The following is a 15,941-nucleotide window of genomic DNA, read 5'->3' as shown; positions in this document are numbered from 1 at the left end:
AAAATTGTGTTAGGAGCAGTTCAGAGAAGGTTCACTTGACTCATTCTTGGGATGAAGGGGTTATCTTAAGAAGAAAGGTTGAACAGGTTGGGCCCACTGGAGTTCAAAAGAATGACATGTAATTTTATGGAAACATAAAGATTTTGAAGGGACTTGATAGGGTGGCTTTGAGAGGATGTTTCCTCTTGTGCGGAAGACTAGTATTAGGTGACATAGTTTAAGAATGAGGTCTCCTTTTTAAGATGGAGATGATTAGAATTTTTTTCTCCCAGAGGGCTGTTAGTCTGTGGAATTCTCTTCCCCAGAAAGCAGTGGAGACTGGGTCATTGAATTTATTCAAGGCTGAATTAGATAGCTCTTTAATAGATGAAGGAGTCGCGGGTTATGTGGGGTAGACAGGAAAGTAGAGTTGACACCACAACCAGATCAGCCATGATCTCAGTGAGTGGCGGAGCAGGCTTGAAGGGCTGAATAGCCTTCTCCTGCTCCTAAATCCTATGTATCATACAAGTCAATGCCCTTATCCTGTCAGCAGTCATGATGCCTTCATTCAGTGCCAGTCCTCTGTACCATCTGCAATTGAAACACCATGACAAAACAGAAGGTGGCTACTCTGCAATCCTTTGACATCATGGTTCTTGATTCTGGTGTGCCATTTTCATGGGCAGCAAGCATATAACGAAAGCCATGCCGCCACATGACCATTAGAGTGCTTAAACAACGTTTCTATTGTTTAGAGCACTCTGGGGAGCCCTGCAGTACTTAGCAGAGTGGGTATCAGGATCTGTATTTCAAAAGAGAGCTCCATACGTTTCATTGTCTCTTGCCAGAGAGATGCAACTGACGCAAGTATGTGTTTCCTCAAGGATTGCAGGCTTCTTAAGGGTGCAGGGTATCATTGACTGCAATCGCATCATTTTGGTTGCATTACATCTCAAAATTTACTTTGATCAGGATATATAGTGCGAAACCTTACCATTGCTACCAGCTATACAGTGGCAAGCTGAGGAAGAGGAAGAGGAAGAGTAGAAAGAGGCGGAGGAGAAAGAGAATGAGGAGAAGGAAGGAAGATAAATCATAACAATTGATACAAATCAATGTTTTACCTTCTGAGTTGATCTGAAAATCATGGAAGGGCCCCTTATCCCCATGATACAGCAGCTCTCTTATAATAATGGCAAAACTGTATACATCTCCTTTCTGTGTTCCATTCAATGGATATTCATTGAGTCGCAACAGTTCTGGAGCAGTCCAGTACAGCTCTGCAAGAAGATAAATTGAATATGTGTGGAAAATAGATAGCAAATTCCTGAATGCAAGCTTTCTCTTAACCGCTGTATAACAGTGATTGAATATACCTTCATAGTGCATCTCTTCTGCAGTGATCACTTCCCTTTTGGATCCATATCGCAGCTCCCACAGGCCAAATCCTGATATCTTTACTTGCATCCGACTGTCTACCAGACACGTTTTAGGTTTTAAATTACCATGAGACTTCAGTGGACTGTCATGTAAAAATATCATTCCCTAGATCAAAATTTTAAAAATCATTAGCTTTGGCACTATCTTCTCTCCTGCCTTTACTCTGAGATATTTAATAACAACAGTTTCATTTAATTGTGACCAACAACACTGAACCTGAGAAAATCTGAGGTAAGATCCAAAGTTGTAGCCAAAATTAATAAATAAAATACTGGTTAGAAAGCAGAGAAATTTACATCACAGAAGGAGGCCATTCAACCTATCATGCCTGTGCTTGCTATAAAAGTAACAGTCGTGCCTAGCCCCACATTCATGCTTTTCGTTTGTAACCCTGTGAGTTCCTCATTCTCAAGTGCATGTCCAGCTCCCTCCTAAAATTATTTATGGATTCAGCTTTTGCTTTCTTGCGAAGTTCCAGTTCTCATAAGAAAAAAAAATCCTCATCTCCACATTCAATCTTTTGCCTGTGGTTTTGAATCTATGATCTCTCGTTATTGACCCACTCATCAGAGGGAATAGGTAGTCTCTCGCTACCGTATCAAAACCTCTCACCATTTGAAAACCTCTATTAGGTCACCTCTTGATCATCACGGTTACAGGCAGAAATATCTGAACTTTTCTAAACCTTCATCAGAACTGAATTCCCTCATTCTTGGTAACGTTCTGGAAACTTCCTCTGTTACCTTTATAAGGCTTTCACTTCTTTCCTGACGGGTGATTGCCAGAATTAGGCACAATACTCCAGCTGAGGTCTAATCAGTGATTTGTTTTTATTATTTCATGGGATGTGGATGTCATTGGCAAGGCCAGCATTTGTTGCTTATCCTTAATCATCCTTGAGAAGGTGATGGGGATTTATAAAGTTCCAGCATGATCCCTTTGTTTTTATATTCTATCTATACTTGATAAATGCAAATAATCCAAGGATGATGTCGAGATTGCATTAACATGGTGGCTGAGCACCACCAAATTGTCTTTAACTTTCATTAACACTGCTGCAACCTCCATAAAGCACTGTAGAGAAGAAAATCATTTAAGATTTATTAAATCTGGCATAGGCTAGGTGTCAGAATGTGTATACATTTCCTTCTTGTTATGTGTAATCTTTTTATCACTCAGTATGATTTCAATTGCATTCTGATACTTGGCTCTTGAGCAGCAGTGACCTGTGGAGCATTAAAAGTGAAATATCATATTACAAGATTCAGATAAATTACAGAGGATGGGTGCAGAGTCAGGGTGCATTTTCATGAGTGGGCCATTGTAGTAGATAAAAAGAAAAAAAAGCTGAATGCTGTAAATCAGAAAAAAACATAAACACTGCTGATAAAAGAGACATGCTATCAAAGCTTTTCATCTTTACTTATCAGGACAGACACAAGAATGCCAAATGTCAAAGGGAACAACAATTATATTGCATGAGAAAAGAGGTACTGATTGGTTAGCAAGTCAGCCAGGAATGGAGGGAGAGGGTGTAAAATCTTGAGGGAGTGCCCTCAATGCTCACAGGAAACCCCTCAAATGATGTGCCCCCTTCCTTCCCACCATTTTCCAACTTGGCCTCAAAAATGGACTGTCTACTCCTGCCCGCCTGCCCACAACCAACCATGTCATGGTATGGGCAGTGTAATATCCCAGTCAATTGGCTTGGTAACAAGCACAATTGACCTTTAATTATTTATTTAAATATGGCGAGTGGACTGGCATCCACTCACCCAGAATATTATGGGGGACAGCTCAGGAGTGGGGGGAAAGTTCGTGGGCTGGACACCTCTTGTATTTTATGTGCCTCCCTGCCGGATATATGCCCGGCAGGGGGAGGGGGAGTGTAAAATCTAGCCAATTGAACCCAAAAATTGTATTTCAAACTTACATGACTTTTAATCAAAATATTAGATTGTGTTTTAAATTCCATTCCCATCATGAATGGTTATATTGGATATCACAACTAATATGTACTTTGTTACCTTCAAAATATCTAATCTTGCTCCAAGGTACTTACGTTTACTATATCATAAGCAAGTGAGAGCTTGAAAGTCCAGTCAAGTTTAAAATCTGTGTTTTTCAGGATATCCTGGTGAAAGAAAATTGAATACTTGTGTATTGAATATATTCAGTGACAGATTATTCTCCCTTATAACCATGTGCTGACTTTTACATTCACCTTTGTGATTGGACGAAAATAACGCCAAATGTTGAAAGCTTAGCTGCAGCTATGAATGGACAAGTGTCCTTGCCAGATGCTTGATCACACACAACTGGATGGTGTGATTTTGCCTGAATCCTGAGGGTTTTTTTGTTTAAAGTCGCAACGTCCCACAAACTACATCACTTAATTTTATATTTCAATGTTAATGCCACTCAAAAAAAATCACTCCTTTAACTTCTCTAACGTGGAAGATGTTTGTAGTATTTTCACATAGTTCAGTGTTGCATGCACATCTGTGAAATGACTTTTGATGTTAATAATGTTACACGTGCTGAATAAATGCAACTTGCTATGACTTACAGGTGGTGATCATCCGGCATCCGGACCCTGTGATACAATTTTCCTCCAGTGGAATGAGAAAGCAGCAATAAAAGATATACATTCCACAGTATTGACCCATAGCAGAAAGGCGCCTAAGTGTTCCCAATTAAACACATTTTCAAGTACCATTTTCAATGGGCAACTTTGCTTAAAGGTACTGCCATACTATAGCTGGTTTTAAATCTCTCCATCTGGTGTAAACAGGGCTGAAATGGTCTGAAAATGATGTTGAATCACTTAATGTTGTGTTCACTCAGCTGCCTTAGTTGCTGTCATCTTAGAAAGGGCCTTGAGGTGGGTGGTCAGAGTGCCCACCTATAACAGGAAAGTTGCTTATAATATGCAAATCGGGAACTTAATGGTATGCATAGGACACCAAATACAATTTTGCGGTACTAATGGGCAGAGTAAGCGCTGTGCTTGCTCCACCAAAATTTGTGCCAGGTAGTGTGCAGCGGTCCTCAAAGGAACCAATAGCAAACACTCACAAACAGCCTGGAAAGTAAGAAAGGCTTACATTTATATAGCACGTTTCATGACAATGAAGCACTTTTTGAAGTGTTATTACTGTAACGTAGGAAACGAGGCAGCTAATTTGTGCTCAACGATTTCCCACAAACAGCAATATGATGACCAGATAATCTGATTTTTGTTATGTTAATTGATGCCAGGCTAAATATTGACCAGGGCACCAGGGAGAAGCCCTCTGCTCTTCTTTGAAATAGCACCATGAGGTATTGAAAATTTATTGGGTTAGGCGGGAATGTGGAGTTGAGTCTAAAATCAGATCAGCCATGATCTTATTGAATGGTGGAGCAGGCTTGAAAGGCCAAACAGCCTGCTCCTGCACCTAAGTCGTATGTTCGCATGTGTTTTCTGAAAGACAGCACCTCAAATAGTGCAACATGCTCCCTCAGCACAGCACTGGAGTGTCAGCCTTAATTTTTGTGCTCAAGCCTTGAAGTGGGACTTGAACCCAAAACTTTGTGATTCAGAGACAAATGTGCTACCCAACAAGAAAGAAAATCAGGAGTGTTCTTTTCAAAAATAAAACATCCCAAGGTACTTCACCAGAGCTGAAACTAGACAAAAATGGACACTGAGGCAAAGAAGAAGATATGAAGAAGAAGACTAAAATGACAAAGTGATGAGTTTTAAGGAGGATCTTAAAGGGTGAAAGGGAGCTGGAGAGGCAGAGGGGTTTAGGGGGGGATTTCCAGAGTGTAGGGCCTAAATGGTTATGACAACAACTGCCAATAGTGGGATAAAGGGACAGCAGGTGCACAAGAGGCTTAGAGTCTGAACAAAGGAGAGTTTGAGGTTGTTATAGGACCGGAGGAAGTTATAGAGGTAAGGAGTGGAAAGGCACTGAAGGAATTTAAACACAAGCATGAGGATTATGAGTTGGAGCTGTTGGAATACCAGGATACGATGTAAGTGAGTAAGAAGTGAGTAGGAACTGGTAGGATACAACAGCAGAGTTTTGGATGAAGTGCAGTGTATGGAAGATGACAAATGGAATAGTTGTGCCTGGATGAAAGCCTTCTATAGTAGCTGGGCTGCTGCAGGACCAGAGTCAGGTAATATTATTATTTGTTTATTGAATATGGGTGTATTATTGGCCATCCCTAATTGCCCTCATTAAGAGGGAATTTACAAGTCAACTACATTGCTGTGGGTCTGCAGTCACATGTAGGCCAGACTAAGTGGGATTTTATAATGATCAGCAATGGTTTCATGGTCATCATCAGACTTTATTAATTCAAGATTTTTTTTTGCATTGAATTCAAATTTTACCATATGTCATGGTGGTGGGATTCAAACCTAGGTCTCCAGAGCATTACCCTGGGTCACTGGAATACCAGTCTAGTGACAATACCACTATCTCCCCTTGGAAGTATGACAGTCTTTGTGATGCAGAGGATAACTAGTCAAGGCTGAATGGAATGCTAAGATTGTGACCAGCTGGATTTAACCTGAGACAATGGGCAGGGAGGGGAATGGAATTGGTTGTGGAAGCTGAAGTCAGTGCTTCAGCCTTCATAATGTTTAACCAGAGGAAATTTCAGCACAGATAATACCGAATATTAGATTAACAGTCGGGAAGTACAGAGGAAGTGGTGGAGTCAAGAAAGTTGGTGAAGAGAAGAGCTGGGCCTCTCAGCCTATATGAGGAAGCTAACCCTATGTCTGCGGAAGATGTCACGAAAGGTGACATAAGAATGTATTACTGAAGATACTTTGGTTATGATCAGGTGGGTAAGAATGGAATCAAGTGAGGGAAATCCCAGTGAGCCTGACAGGAAGGAACGCAATGAGGAGTGGGCATGGCAGAGGCAGTGGGTGATGGTCCATTCAACCGTGTCATTGGCTGCAGAGAGATCGTGGTCAACAAGGAGGCATAAATAATACACTGCAGTCACAGTCCTAGTGAATGTCATTTGTTTCTTTGGTGAGAACCATTTCAGTTCTGTGGTTTATGACAGTAAGTATGACTGAAGAGACAAAACCAGAGCAGGAATACTGGGCATGAACGCAACAATACACTCAAACATTTTCAAGAAGTATCAAAATTGGAGATGTGGTAGTAATTTGCAAGGACAAAGGGGTCAATGAGGGGGGCTTTTGAGGGGGTTGATGATGGTGGTTTTGAAAGGGAGAGGTCAGCTAATGTGGAAAGGGAACCACTCACATGGGAGCCAAAATGGGAGCAGTCTAATGGGAAGAGGGTTAAGAGAGCAGGCAGTCAGCAGATCTTATAGACAAGATGAGCTTGGAGAGGATACGGAAAGAGAAACTGGCGAAAGGTGTGGGTTCAGAGGTAGGGCATGGGGAAGCCTAAAGAGGAGCAATAGAGGCAACTGAACAGATGATCTCAATCTCTGTGAACAGGTAATAAGCTGATAAAGTATGACACATATTTGAGAATACTCAGTGATTCCACATTATTTTATTTCAATCAGCTTACCTTTAAACTTCCCTTTTTGCAGTATTGTGAAATGATACAGTTTTGTAGTGCGTCTATACATATACCAAAGAAAGTTACTAGATTTTCATGTCTTAGTTCTCGCATCTGGAACCAACATTAATAATTCGGTTAGACGTATCTTAAAACTGAATGTATGTTTTTTCTTCAAATGATCATATCTGAGTCAATAAACATGTAGCAGTGAAAATCTTGCATCCAAACTGCTCAGTATACAGTATATAAAAATGGATCAATCTCAGTCTTAAAGAAAGAAAATCTTGGAACATTAAGAGTTTCAGACAAATGGGATTAGGGCAGGAACAGTGGATTTGACAAAGAAGATATTGCTGAACAGTGGAGCAGGTTCAAGGAGCTATGTGACCTAATCCTGCAGCTATTTCTTATATACTTAATCATATGCAGTGCTTCTTTTTGACTGTCCTTTGCACAAAACTATATATATTTTAAGATTCCTGAAGAATATTTAATTTGTGACGTTACTAAAGGGGCTGTGTTACAGTTTCCAGTCAGCAATGCCTTTACATGCTGGGTTAGCTGAGCTCAAACAGGGGAGGCTGAAGTTAAGTCACAACTGGCAATCACAGCACTCGTAAACTGTGGATCAGGAAAGAAGCCAGGGTTACTGCTCCTGAGCATTGTCCAGGGATCCCTGTAGGATGGTGCATGTCCTTAGTGATCAGGGGAGGACAGGACCAGTCTTGAAGGAATAGACTGCCAGCACTCACTGCTTAAGCATATGCATATGGAACAATCACTTGGGCTTAGGGCTGTAGGGACCTGAGGAACTAGAGCCTAGTGAGAGTCAGCATCTTGGAAAAGGAGGAGAGAAAAGGTAGAAAAAATAAAAAAGCAATTCTTAAAGTGTATATAACTAATAGTTTTTAAACCTATTCTGAGAAGTAATGTAGCTGCAACCATATTTGTCATACCATCTGCAGTTCTTGTAGTATTGATTGCTTGCTCATATCGGGAGATGTTGATCCGTCAAGATACATAACGGCTACGTAATTTCCCTGTCATAGCAGAAATGAATGAGTACCACAGCAGTAATCAAGTCTTGTTTATTTTCAGCAAATTTCCTTTCCATGGATTAGCAATTTGACTAGGTGGTTTTCTGATGAAATCTCACTGTAATTATGAACCAGTGTTTGAATTACAGATCATGCAAGCTAAGTAAATGCTGGAGGGCAGTTGATGTAGTGTGACACTAAACTTGCTGCATTGCATTGTCTTCAGTGGAAAATGGAGGGGCTCTACTACATCCTGGGAATCTCTGTTGGTGTGAGACTTTAAGTTTGTAGAATCCACTGAGAGTGTAAGTGATATCCTCACCAGTATTGTGCATCTTGACAGACTACCTTTAGGATATTCCCAGATTACAAGAGGGGGCAAAGATATTTATAACATTTATCGGCTAGAAATGTAGGCAGAATATATAAAATTGCACACACTTTGTCCAAATATTGATTCTCCCACATGCCCCTCCATTCATGCCACATGCTAATGCATCCATTCCTGGGAAATTTCAAGGTAGCCCCTTCACTCCTATAGATAATTTTGGACTTTTGTACAAGGTGGTATGTTTGGAGGATTTTTCACAGGTGATAGATTCGACATGGGGTTGGTCACTAAAGTGCCTAGAATCGATCAAACATTTCAGGCAATAAGGAGAGTAGGTACGCTGTATCAGAACCAAGAACACACTATAATAATGACTTGTATGATATCAAAGATCTTCTTTATTTGGAAATTTCCTTAACAATAAATCAGTGTAATGATGTCTAGTACCAGTATCTGAATTCATGAGAACAATATTATTAGTAAATTATATTGTTAAAATTGTTGAGTGCATTATAAAATGCCAAAGGCATTGTGCCTGTAGGTGACACTGTGTCCCATGTTATGCACAATGGAGCTGAGATAATACACTGGATTGTTACCTACCTGACCAGTCAGGAGTGGATGGGGCAGAAAATCAAGGGAATATCAGAATTGGAATGTGAAGTTTTAAAACCTGGGTGGGGATGGTGTTGTAGGGGGGGGGTGTGGCGAGGGTGGGGAGGGGGGTGTTGCAGGGGGATTGCTGCCAAAAATGAAGTGGGGAGTTGGTGGGGTGGGGTCAGATACTGGTACTAGACATCATTATACTGATTTATTGTTAAGGAAATTTCCAAATAAAGAAGATCTTTGATGGTGAGAATTGGAGACATGAGGGTGGGGAAATCTGGAGGAGTAAATCAGAGGCCTGGGGAGAGAATGGAGACCTGGAAGGGAATTTGGAAGCATGCATGCAAGACTGGGATGGGGGGGGGCAGGTGTTGGTTGGAAGCTTGTGGTGGTTGGGGGAGGGGGGGGGGTGGTGGGGGGGGGCGGGTGGTGGGGTTGGTGGTGGGGGTGGTGGGTAGCTGATGAAATTGGAGGACTGGGGCAGGGCAATTGGAGACCTGGTGAGAATGATCATGAGAGGGTGTTCCTGATCACAAAGGTTCCTCCGCAGGCATAGTGGATCTAACAGATAGGTATAAACTCACTTACCTCCTGGCCTGCTAAGTAAATCCTCACCTGGATGCAGCTGCTGGATTTCCTGAGGCTCCAAAAGCCCTGTTAATGCTGAATAACAATGAGGTTCACAACCCATTAGCATATTTAAGGTACCAACCAGCCTCCTTGGAGTGGGTTGGTCGTCTGCCCACCTTCCCACTTCTGTTAAAGCCAGAGCTGGGTGGGTTAGAGGCGGGTTTGGGTTAGGATTTTTCACCTGACTCAAGCCCATTTTGGGGGTAAAATTACCCCTGACGAACCACATTTTGTTGGACAGCAGTGAAGTGTCAGCGCTCAGTACTAACACCAAAGAAAGCTGCCCGCGAAAGCCTAGCCATCTCCGAGCTGTGGATTTCCCTTTTCCAGACCTCAGTTTAAATCTGGCGCCAAGTCAAGGGGATCTCCGCGAGTCCAGTGACATTGATGTCACCAAATGCAATAAGCAACCAATCACATTGAAGTATTCTCACTCACTAACAGCAAATGAGGAAATAAAAGTCACTGAATCTCTTCTCTTTTTAGTATCATTTAATATTTTAGAGAAAACAAACAGACTTTGGAGTAAGGTAGTAGCTGAAATATCGTAAATAAACTTCAAAATAAATTTTAGAAATATGTGGAATTTCCTTTATCATAATGCAGAAATTTGACATTTCACAAAAACAAAATTAGTTTTTCACGGCCAGAGGGCTTGTTCAGCAAACTTAGTGCACCATTAAAAATCCAGTTGCACCTCATCCAACCAAGTGCTACTTTTTCAAGGGATTTTACAGCAAGACTAGCTACATAAAAGGGCAGGTTCTTGGCAGTGATTTCTCATTGCAGGCCACAGGGATTTCAGCAGAAAAACCTGTGGGGAAGCAAAGGCTGGAATCTGGTGAACTTAGAAAATAACTGAAGGTCAAGACGATTTCTAGGCCCCAACCCCAGTAGTGCCTGATGTCTGCAGAGTGTTGCAATCTTAGGGGAGTTCCGCAATTAACAGGCCACCTCCATGTTCACTGACTAATAGAACAGGGATGAGGAAAGCCTAATGAGAGGGCCTGCAGGACTGACCAGTAGAAGGCCTCACTGGGAGAGGTGGGTGCCGCTGAGACAGAAGATGAATGTGAGGGTACCTCAAAACGGAGATGATCTCAAATGGACACAAATGGCTCCATAGCAAAGAGGGCCCAGAGCTGTTAAGGCCATCAGTTCCCCTCCACAAGAATGCTTTCGGCTAAGACTATGGCTGTTTCAGCCTTCCGTCTCTGTCAAAGGGCATGGAGAGCAGGTTCTGATGCCCTCAGACATTTCCATCAAGATTACAGCTTCCAAATCGCTGCCAGGCTCCTGAAAGTTCCATCAGTGCAGGATAATGGCCCTTAGATGGCGCTTTAATTTTGGTTGTCTGCCTACCTCCACGGAGAAGGTTACTGATTCCCATAGCAGACCAACCTCTGGCAAACTCGCCCAGAGGCGGGACCACTTCTGAGAGCTGTCTCAGTGGGATTTTCCACTACTTTCCCAGCCTCCACAGCTGCAAGGCAAGATTCTGGCTATAGAATCACTGACAGCAGTTTCTGGGGGCGGGATTTTCCACACCCACCCACCGCCGCGATCTTCCAGTCCCGCCAAAGTCAATGAGTTTCCTGCTGGGGGTGCCTCACCCGCGGCGGGTCCTGCCCGCAATGGGACCAGAAAATCCAGGCCTAGATTTCCACATGTGTGGACTCGAAGTTGTTTCAGCCTATTGTAGATGCCAAGCAGTCTATCAAATGGTTAGAATTGAATAAACATGGGCAACATGAGTCAACAAGAAACTATTTGGTTGTCAAACAGCACTGACACGATTCCAGCCTGTCTTTCACAGCAAAGTGCTTTCTTTTCCTGCACATTGTATTTTCACAATGAGAATGACGTTTGACTCTATATAATCGTTCAATTGTTATGATCTGATAAAGCCATCCGATCCAATGAAATTTTTGGGCATATTAGTGATAGAGTGCTCCACTGCAGATTATGTCGCTAGTCCTTTTAGTAATTTGGCAGATATGTTGACATACAGAATGTGAGAATAATTTAAACATATTCAATATTCAATTTTGTCTTCCATAGCCCATTATAACCTCAGGCGATCTGTTTATCACTGGAATATCAATCACATGGGATACAGTGAACCAATGAAAGTTAACTATATAATAAGTGTGAGAAAATAATCGCAAGCTAGTATTCTGAGAATGGAGTAAATTGCCTGTTATTTTACTGGTGCTATTGTAGGCAATGGGAAAGAAGAATATACATTCAAGTACAATGTACATGCCTCACCATATGTGTGTTGGTTGCGTGATCGTTGGTGTTGCCCTTGTCTATAATTTTTAAAATTTTGTTCTTTCATGAGATGTGGGTGTTGCTAGCTAGGAAAACATTTATTGTCCATCCCTAATTACCCTTGAGAAGGTGGTGGTGAGCCGTCATCTTGAATTGCTGCAGTCGGTATGGTGTGGATACTGTTAGGAAGGGAGTTCAAGGATTTTGACCCAGCGACAGTGAAGGAATGGTGATATATTTTCAAGTCAGGATGGTGTGTGGCTTGGAGGGGGTCTTCCAGGTGGTGGTGTGCTCATGCATCTACTGCCCTTGTTCTTCTAGATGGTAGATATTGTAGGTTTGGAAGGTGCTGAAGAGGGAGCTTTGGTGAGTTGCTCAGTGCATCTTGTAGATGGAACACCCTGCTGTCACTGCGAATGGTGGAGGGAATGAACGTTGAAGGTCATGGACGGGGTGCCAATCAATCGGGCTGCTTTGACCTGGATGGTGTCAGGCTTCTTGAGTGTTGTTAGAGCTGCACTCATCCAGGCAAGTGGAGTTTTTTTTTGTTCATTCATGGGATGTGGGCCTCATTGGATGGGCTAGCATTTATTGCCCATCCCTAGGTGCCCTTGAAAAGGTAGTGGTGAGCTGCCTTCTTGAATGATTGCAGTCCATGTGGTGCAGGTACACCCACGGTACTGTAAAGAAGGGAGTTCCAGGGTTTTGATCTAGCAACAGTGAAGGAACTGCAATATATTTCCAAGTCAGGATGATGAGTGGCTTGAAGGGAAACTTCCAGGTGGTGGTGTTCCCATTTACCTGTTGCCCTTGTCCTTCTAGATGGTAGCGGTCATGGGTTTGGAAGGTGCTGTTGAAGGATCCTTGGTGAATTCCTGTAGTGCATCTTGTAGATGGTACTCACTGCTGCTACTGTGCATCAGTGGTGGAGGGAGTGAATTTTTGTGGATGTGATGCCAATCAAGCAGGCTGCTTTGTCCTGAACGATATCAAGTTTCTTGAGTGTTGCGGGAGCTGCACTCATCCAGGCAAGTGGGGAGTATTCCATCACACTCCTAGCTTGTGCCTTGTAGATGGTGGACAGGCTTTGGAGAGTCAGGAGGTGGGTTACTCATCGCACGATTCCTAGCCCCTGACCTGCTCTTGTAGCCACCGTACTTATATGGCTAGTCCAGTTCAGTTTCTGGTCAATGGTAACCCCCACGATGTTGATAGTGGGGGATTCAGTGATGGTAATGTCATTGAACGTCAAGGGGCAATGGTTAGATTCTCTCTTGTTGAAGATGGTCATTGCCTGGCACTTCTGTGGTGTGAATGTTACTTGCCACTTGTCAGCCCAAGCCTGGATATTGTCCAGGTTTTGCTGCAGATGGACATGGACTGCTTCAGTATCTGAGGAGTTTCTAATGGCATTGAATATTGTGCAATCATCAGCGAACATCCCCACTTCTGACCTTATGCTGGGCAGAAGTTCATTGATGAAGCAGCTAAAGATGGTTGGGCTTAGGACACTATTAAAGGTCTTGCATATAGTGTGTACATCCTGTAGGTGTCACACTTAACTACCTGTCATATTTTAGCAAATCTTTTCACTCATCATGACCAACACCATGATAGATCTCATCATGTAACGGGAAAATATGATTTACATCTCCAAGATAGACATAAAAAGGTGTAAATAGAAGAGTTACTCTGTTTAATTTTTTAAATAGTAAAATAACAAAGGAGAAAATCTTTTTTTTTCATTCCTTCAAGGCATTTCTGCTGAAATAATGCTGTGGTATATGAGAATGTGAAAGTTTAACATGTTTGCCTATTTGGGTCAAAATCCTGGAGTTTCCTTCCTAATAGCACTGTGGGTGTACCTACATCACATGGACTGCATTGGTTCAAGAAGGCAGCTCACCATCACCTTCTCAAGGGCAATTAGGGACGGGCAATAAATGCTGGCCTCGCCAGTGATGCCCACATCCCATGAATGAATAAAAAAAATCTTTCTCTCTGCTATATAAGCAGATGTGTTACCACCTTTAAAATAAATGGATTAAAATAGTGGAGATAAATTTCAGCTGGAAGCAAAATTTCAAGGCCATAATTTTTGCATGTCCTTTCACATGTCAACAACAACAAATATCACAAGGGGCACATGGAACCATTGTAAGTTAATGGGATAAATTAAATATAAATGCTTAGAATGAGTTTGGTCTGAAAAGCATCCCTTTGTTAATATCACAATGTCTAACCAGCAATTATCTCTCACAGATGATGGTCCAACCTCAGTTCTTCTTCAACTATTGACATTGCCTGGGGTTTTCCGTGCCCAATCAGGATGGGTGTGTACAGTTGCGGGATCGCAAAATATTGCGAGGAGGCCCTAGGAGCGTTTCCCACGAAGGAAAACCAGGAAGTGATTGGCCCCTCCCCCCATCAATGGCGGGCTGCGGTTTCCCTCTGCCGAATAGCGTGAATGTCATCAGCGTGCAACTGCATCTCATCATTGTGGCCGTATGCCGGAAGCACCCCCCCAATATTTAAATCCCACATCGGCATTAATGAAGAACAGCATGATTTACAACTGCTTTTAAAGGTTGTACAGCCGGCGACCTGAGCTTTGTGGGGAACTCAGAGGAGAGTTCACACAACTCAGTGCCGCGCTCACAAGGATCCCCGGTAGGAATGCAAGGAAGCGCTTCCACGGATTCTGGTGAGGTCAGAGGCAAGTCTCCACAGCAGTTCCATCGTGGTTGGTTTTTAGTGTGGTGCCGGGGCAAGGGCTCCAGTGCGAGATGTGGGCAAGGCAGCACAGCCTGTAGGATGGAAACCTCGGGGCAAGAGCTCCAGTGAGTGTGAAGATTGTGGAAGGTTTCACACAAACACAAGACTGTGGGGGTGGGGGTGACGAGGGGGCTGGGAAGAAAGTGGCCATGCAAATGGAGAAACAGTTCAAAAATGCAGACTCTGCAGCAGCTGAGACCAGTTAGCATCAGCTCAATTGATATGCTTGGAGTCAGGTGTGGGATCAGAATCCCCTCCAGCTGGACTTTATGAAATATGAAAAACCCCAAAAACCGCAGATGCGAGCACTGTAAATAAAAGCCAAACCTCAACACACAACACACAGAGGCAGGCTATACTGTAAGGGGTTAATTTCAAACACTCCAACATCGCAAAGGAGCTGACACAATTAAAGGACCAGAAATGGAGACATTATCCTAACAATGGCACAAGATAACTGCTATCATGTAACCCAGTTGTTAGGAAATGAGGAGGCCATTGTTACAACCAAACAGCCCCAGGCAACAGCCATCACACAACAGCATTTGCTGCAGTCAAGGAAGAAGAGAAACCTTTACATGCATATCAGCTTTGGAGCCAGAGAAACCTCTCCTTGGTGGAGTCTATTGTTTTCAGTTATGCAAAATAACACCAGCACCGAGTGAGTCTGTCTGGACCAGGGCATGTAACAGACTAAGAGGACTGAAAGGTGCTGAGCACTGACCATCCAGTCTTTTCTTGGACTCGAACTCAAGTTCTGTCAAAGGGTCATGAGGACTCGAAACGTCAACTCTTTTCTTCTCTGCCGATGCTGCCAGACCTGCCGAGTTTTTCCAGGTAATTCTGTTTTTGTTTTGGATTTCCAGCATCCGCAGTTTTTTTGTTTTTATTCCTTAATTCAAACCCAACTCAGCCCTCCACCCCCCAGCAACACCCCTCTCTCCCCACCCGCCCCAAGAATTTGCCTGTTACATTAAGTAACTTTAAGACTTCAGCCTCAATATCCCTCGGATTTGGTTGAAAATTTACAATCCTCCCAGTCCGAGAGCCAGGGTGACTGTTCCTGACCCTCCTTTCTGACTGCAGTGCCAGAGCTTAACGAAAAGACTTTTCTTGGACTCGAACTCAAGTTCTGTCGAAGGGTCATGAAGACTCGAAACGTCAACTCTTTTCTTCTCCGCCGATGCTGCCAGACCTGCTGAGTTTTTCCAGGTAATTCTGTTTTTGTTTTGAATTAAGGAAGGTTTGGAGCAGAAATGTGAGGCTTTTCCTGTGGATTTCAGTAAAGTTTTCTAAGAAGTCATCGTGACTGTG

At 42.9% G+C, this 15,941-nt stretch overlaps 1 protein-coding gene across 1 annotated transcript in view; it reads right to left on the bottom strand.

The window, feature by feature from the left end:
- The window catches only part of gucy2g (guanylate cyclase 2g), a 119,279-nt gene that overhangs the window by 59,695 nt on the left and 43,643 nt on the right, over nucleotides 1-15,941 (bottom strand). Inside the window, exons 11-15 of the mRNA XM_041209857.1 lie at nucleotides 7,931-8,014; nucleotides 6,981-7,085; nucleotides 3,485-3,556; nucleotides 1,359-1,527; nucleotides 1,107-1,262 (exon numbers count right to left, since the gene is read on the bottom strand). Coding sequence (XP_041065791.1) covers nucleotides 1,107-1,262; nucleotides 1,359-1,527; nucleotides 3,485-3,556; nucleotides 6,981-7,085; nucleotides 7,931-8,014 — 586 coding nt within the window. The remainder of the gene's footprint in view (nucleotides 1-1,106; nucleotides 1,263-1,358; nucleotides 1,528-3,484; nucleotides 3,557-6,980; nucleotides 7,086-7,930; nucleotides 8,015-15,941) is intronic.

Source organism: Carcharodon carcharias, chromosome 17, assembly GCF_017639515.1.
Source record: "Carcharodon carcharias isolate sCarCar2 chromosome 17, sCarCar2.pri, whole genome shotgun sequence".
Taxonomy (NCBI): Eukaryota; Metazoa; Chordata; class Chondrichthyes; order Lamniformes; family Lamnidae; genus Carcharodon; species Carcharodon carcharias.
Note: the sequence above shows the minus strand (reverse complement) of the source record. Positions and strands in the feature narration are given on the sequence as shown.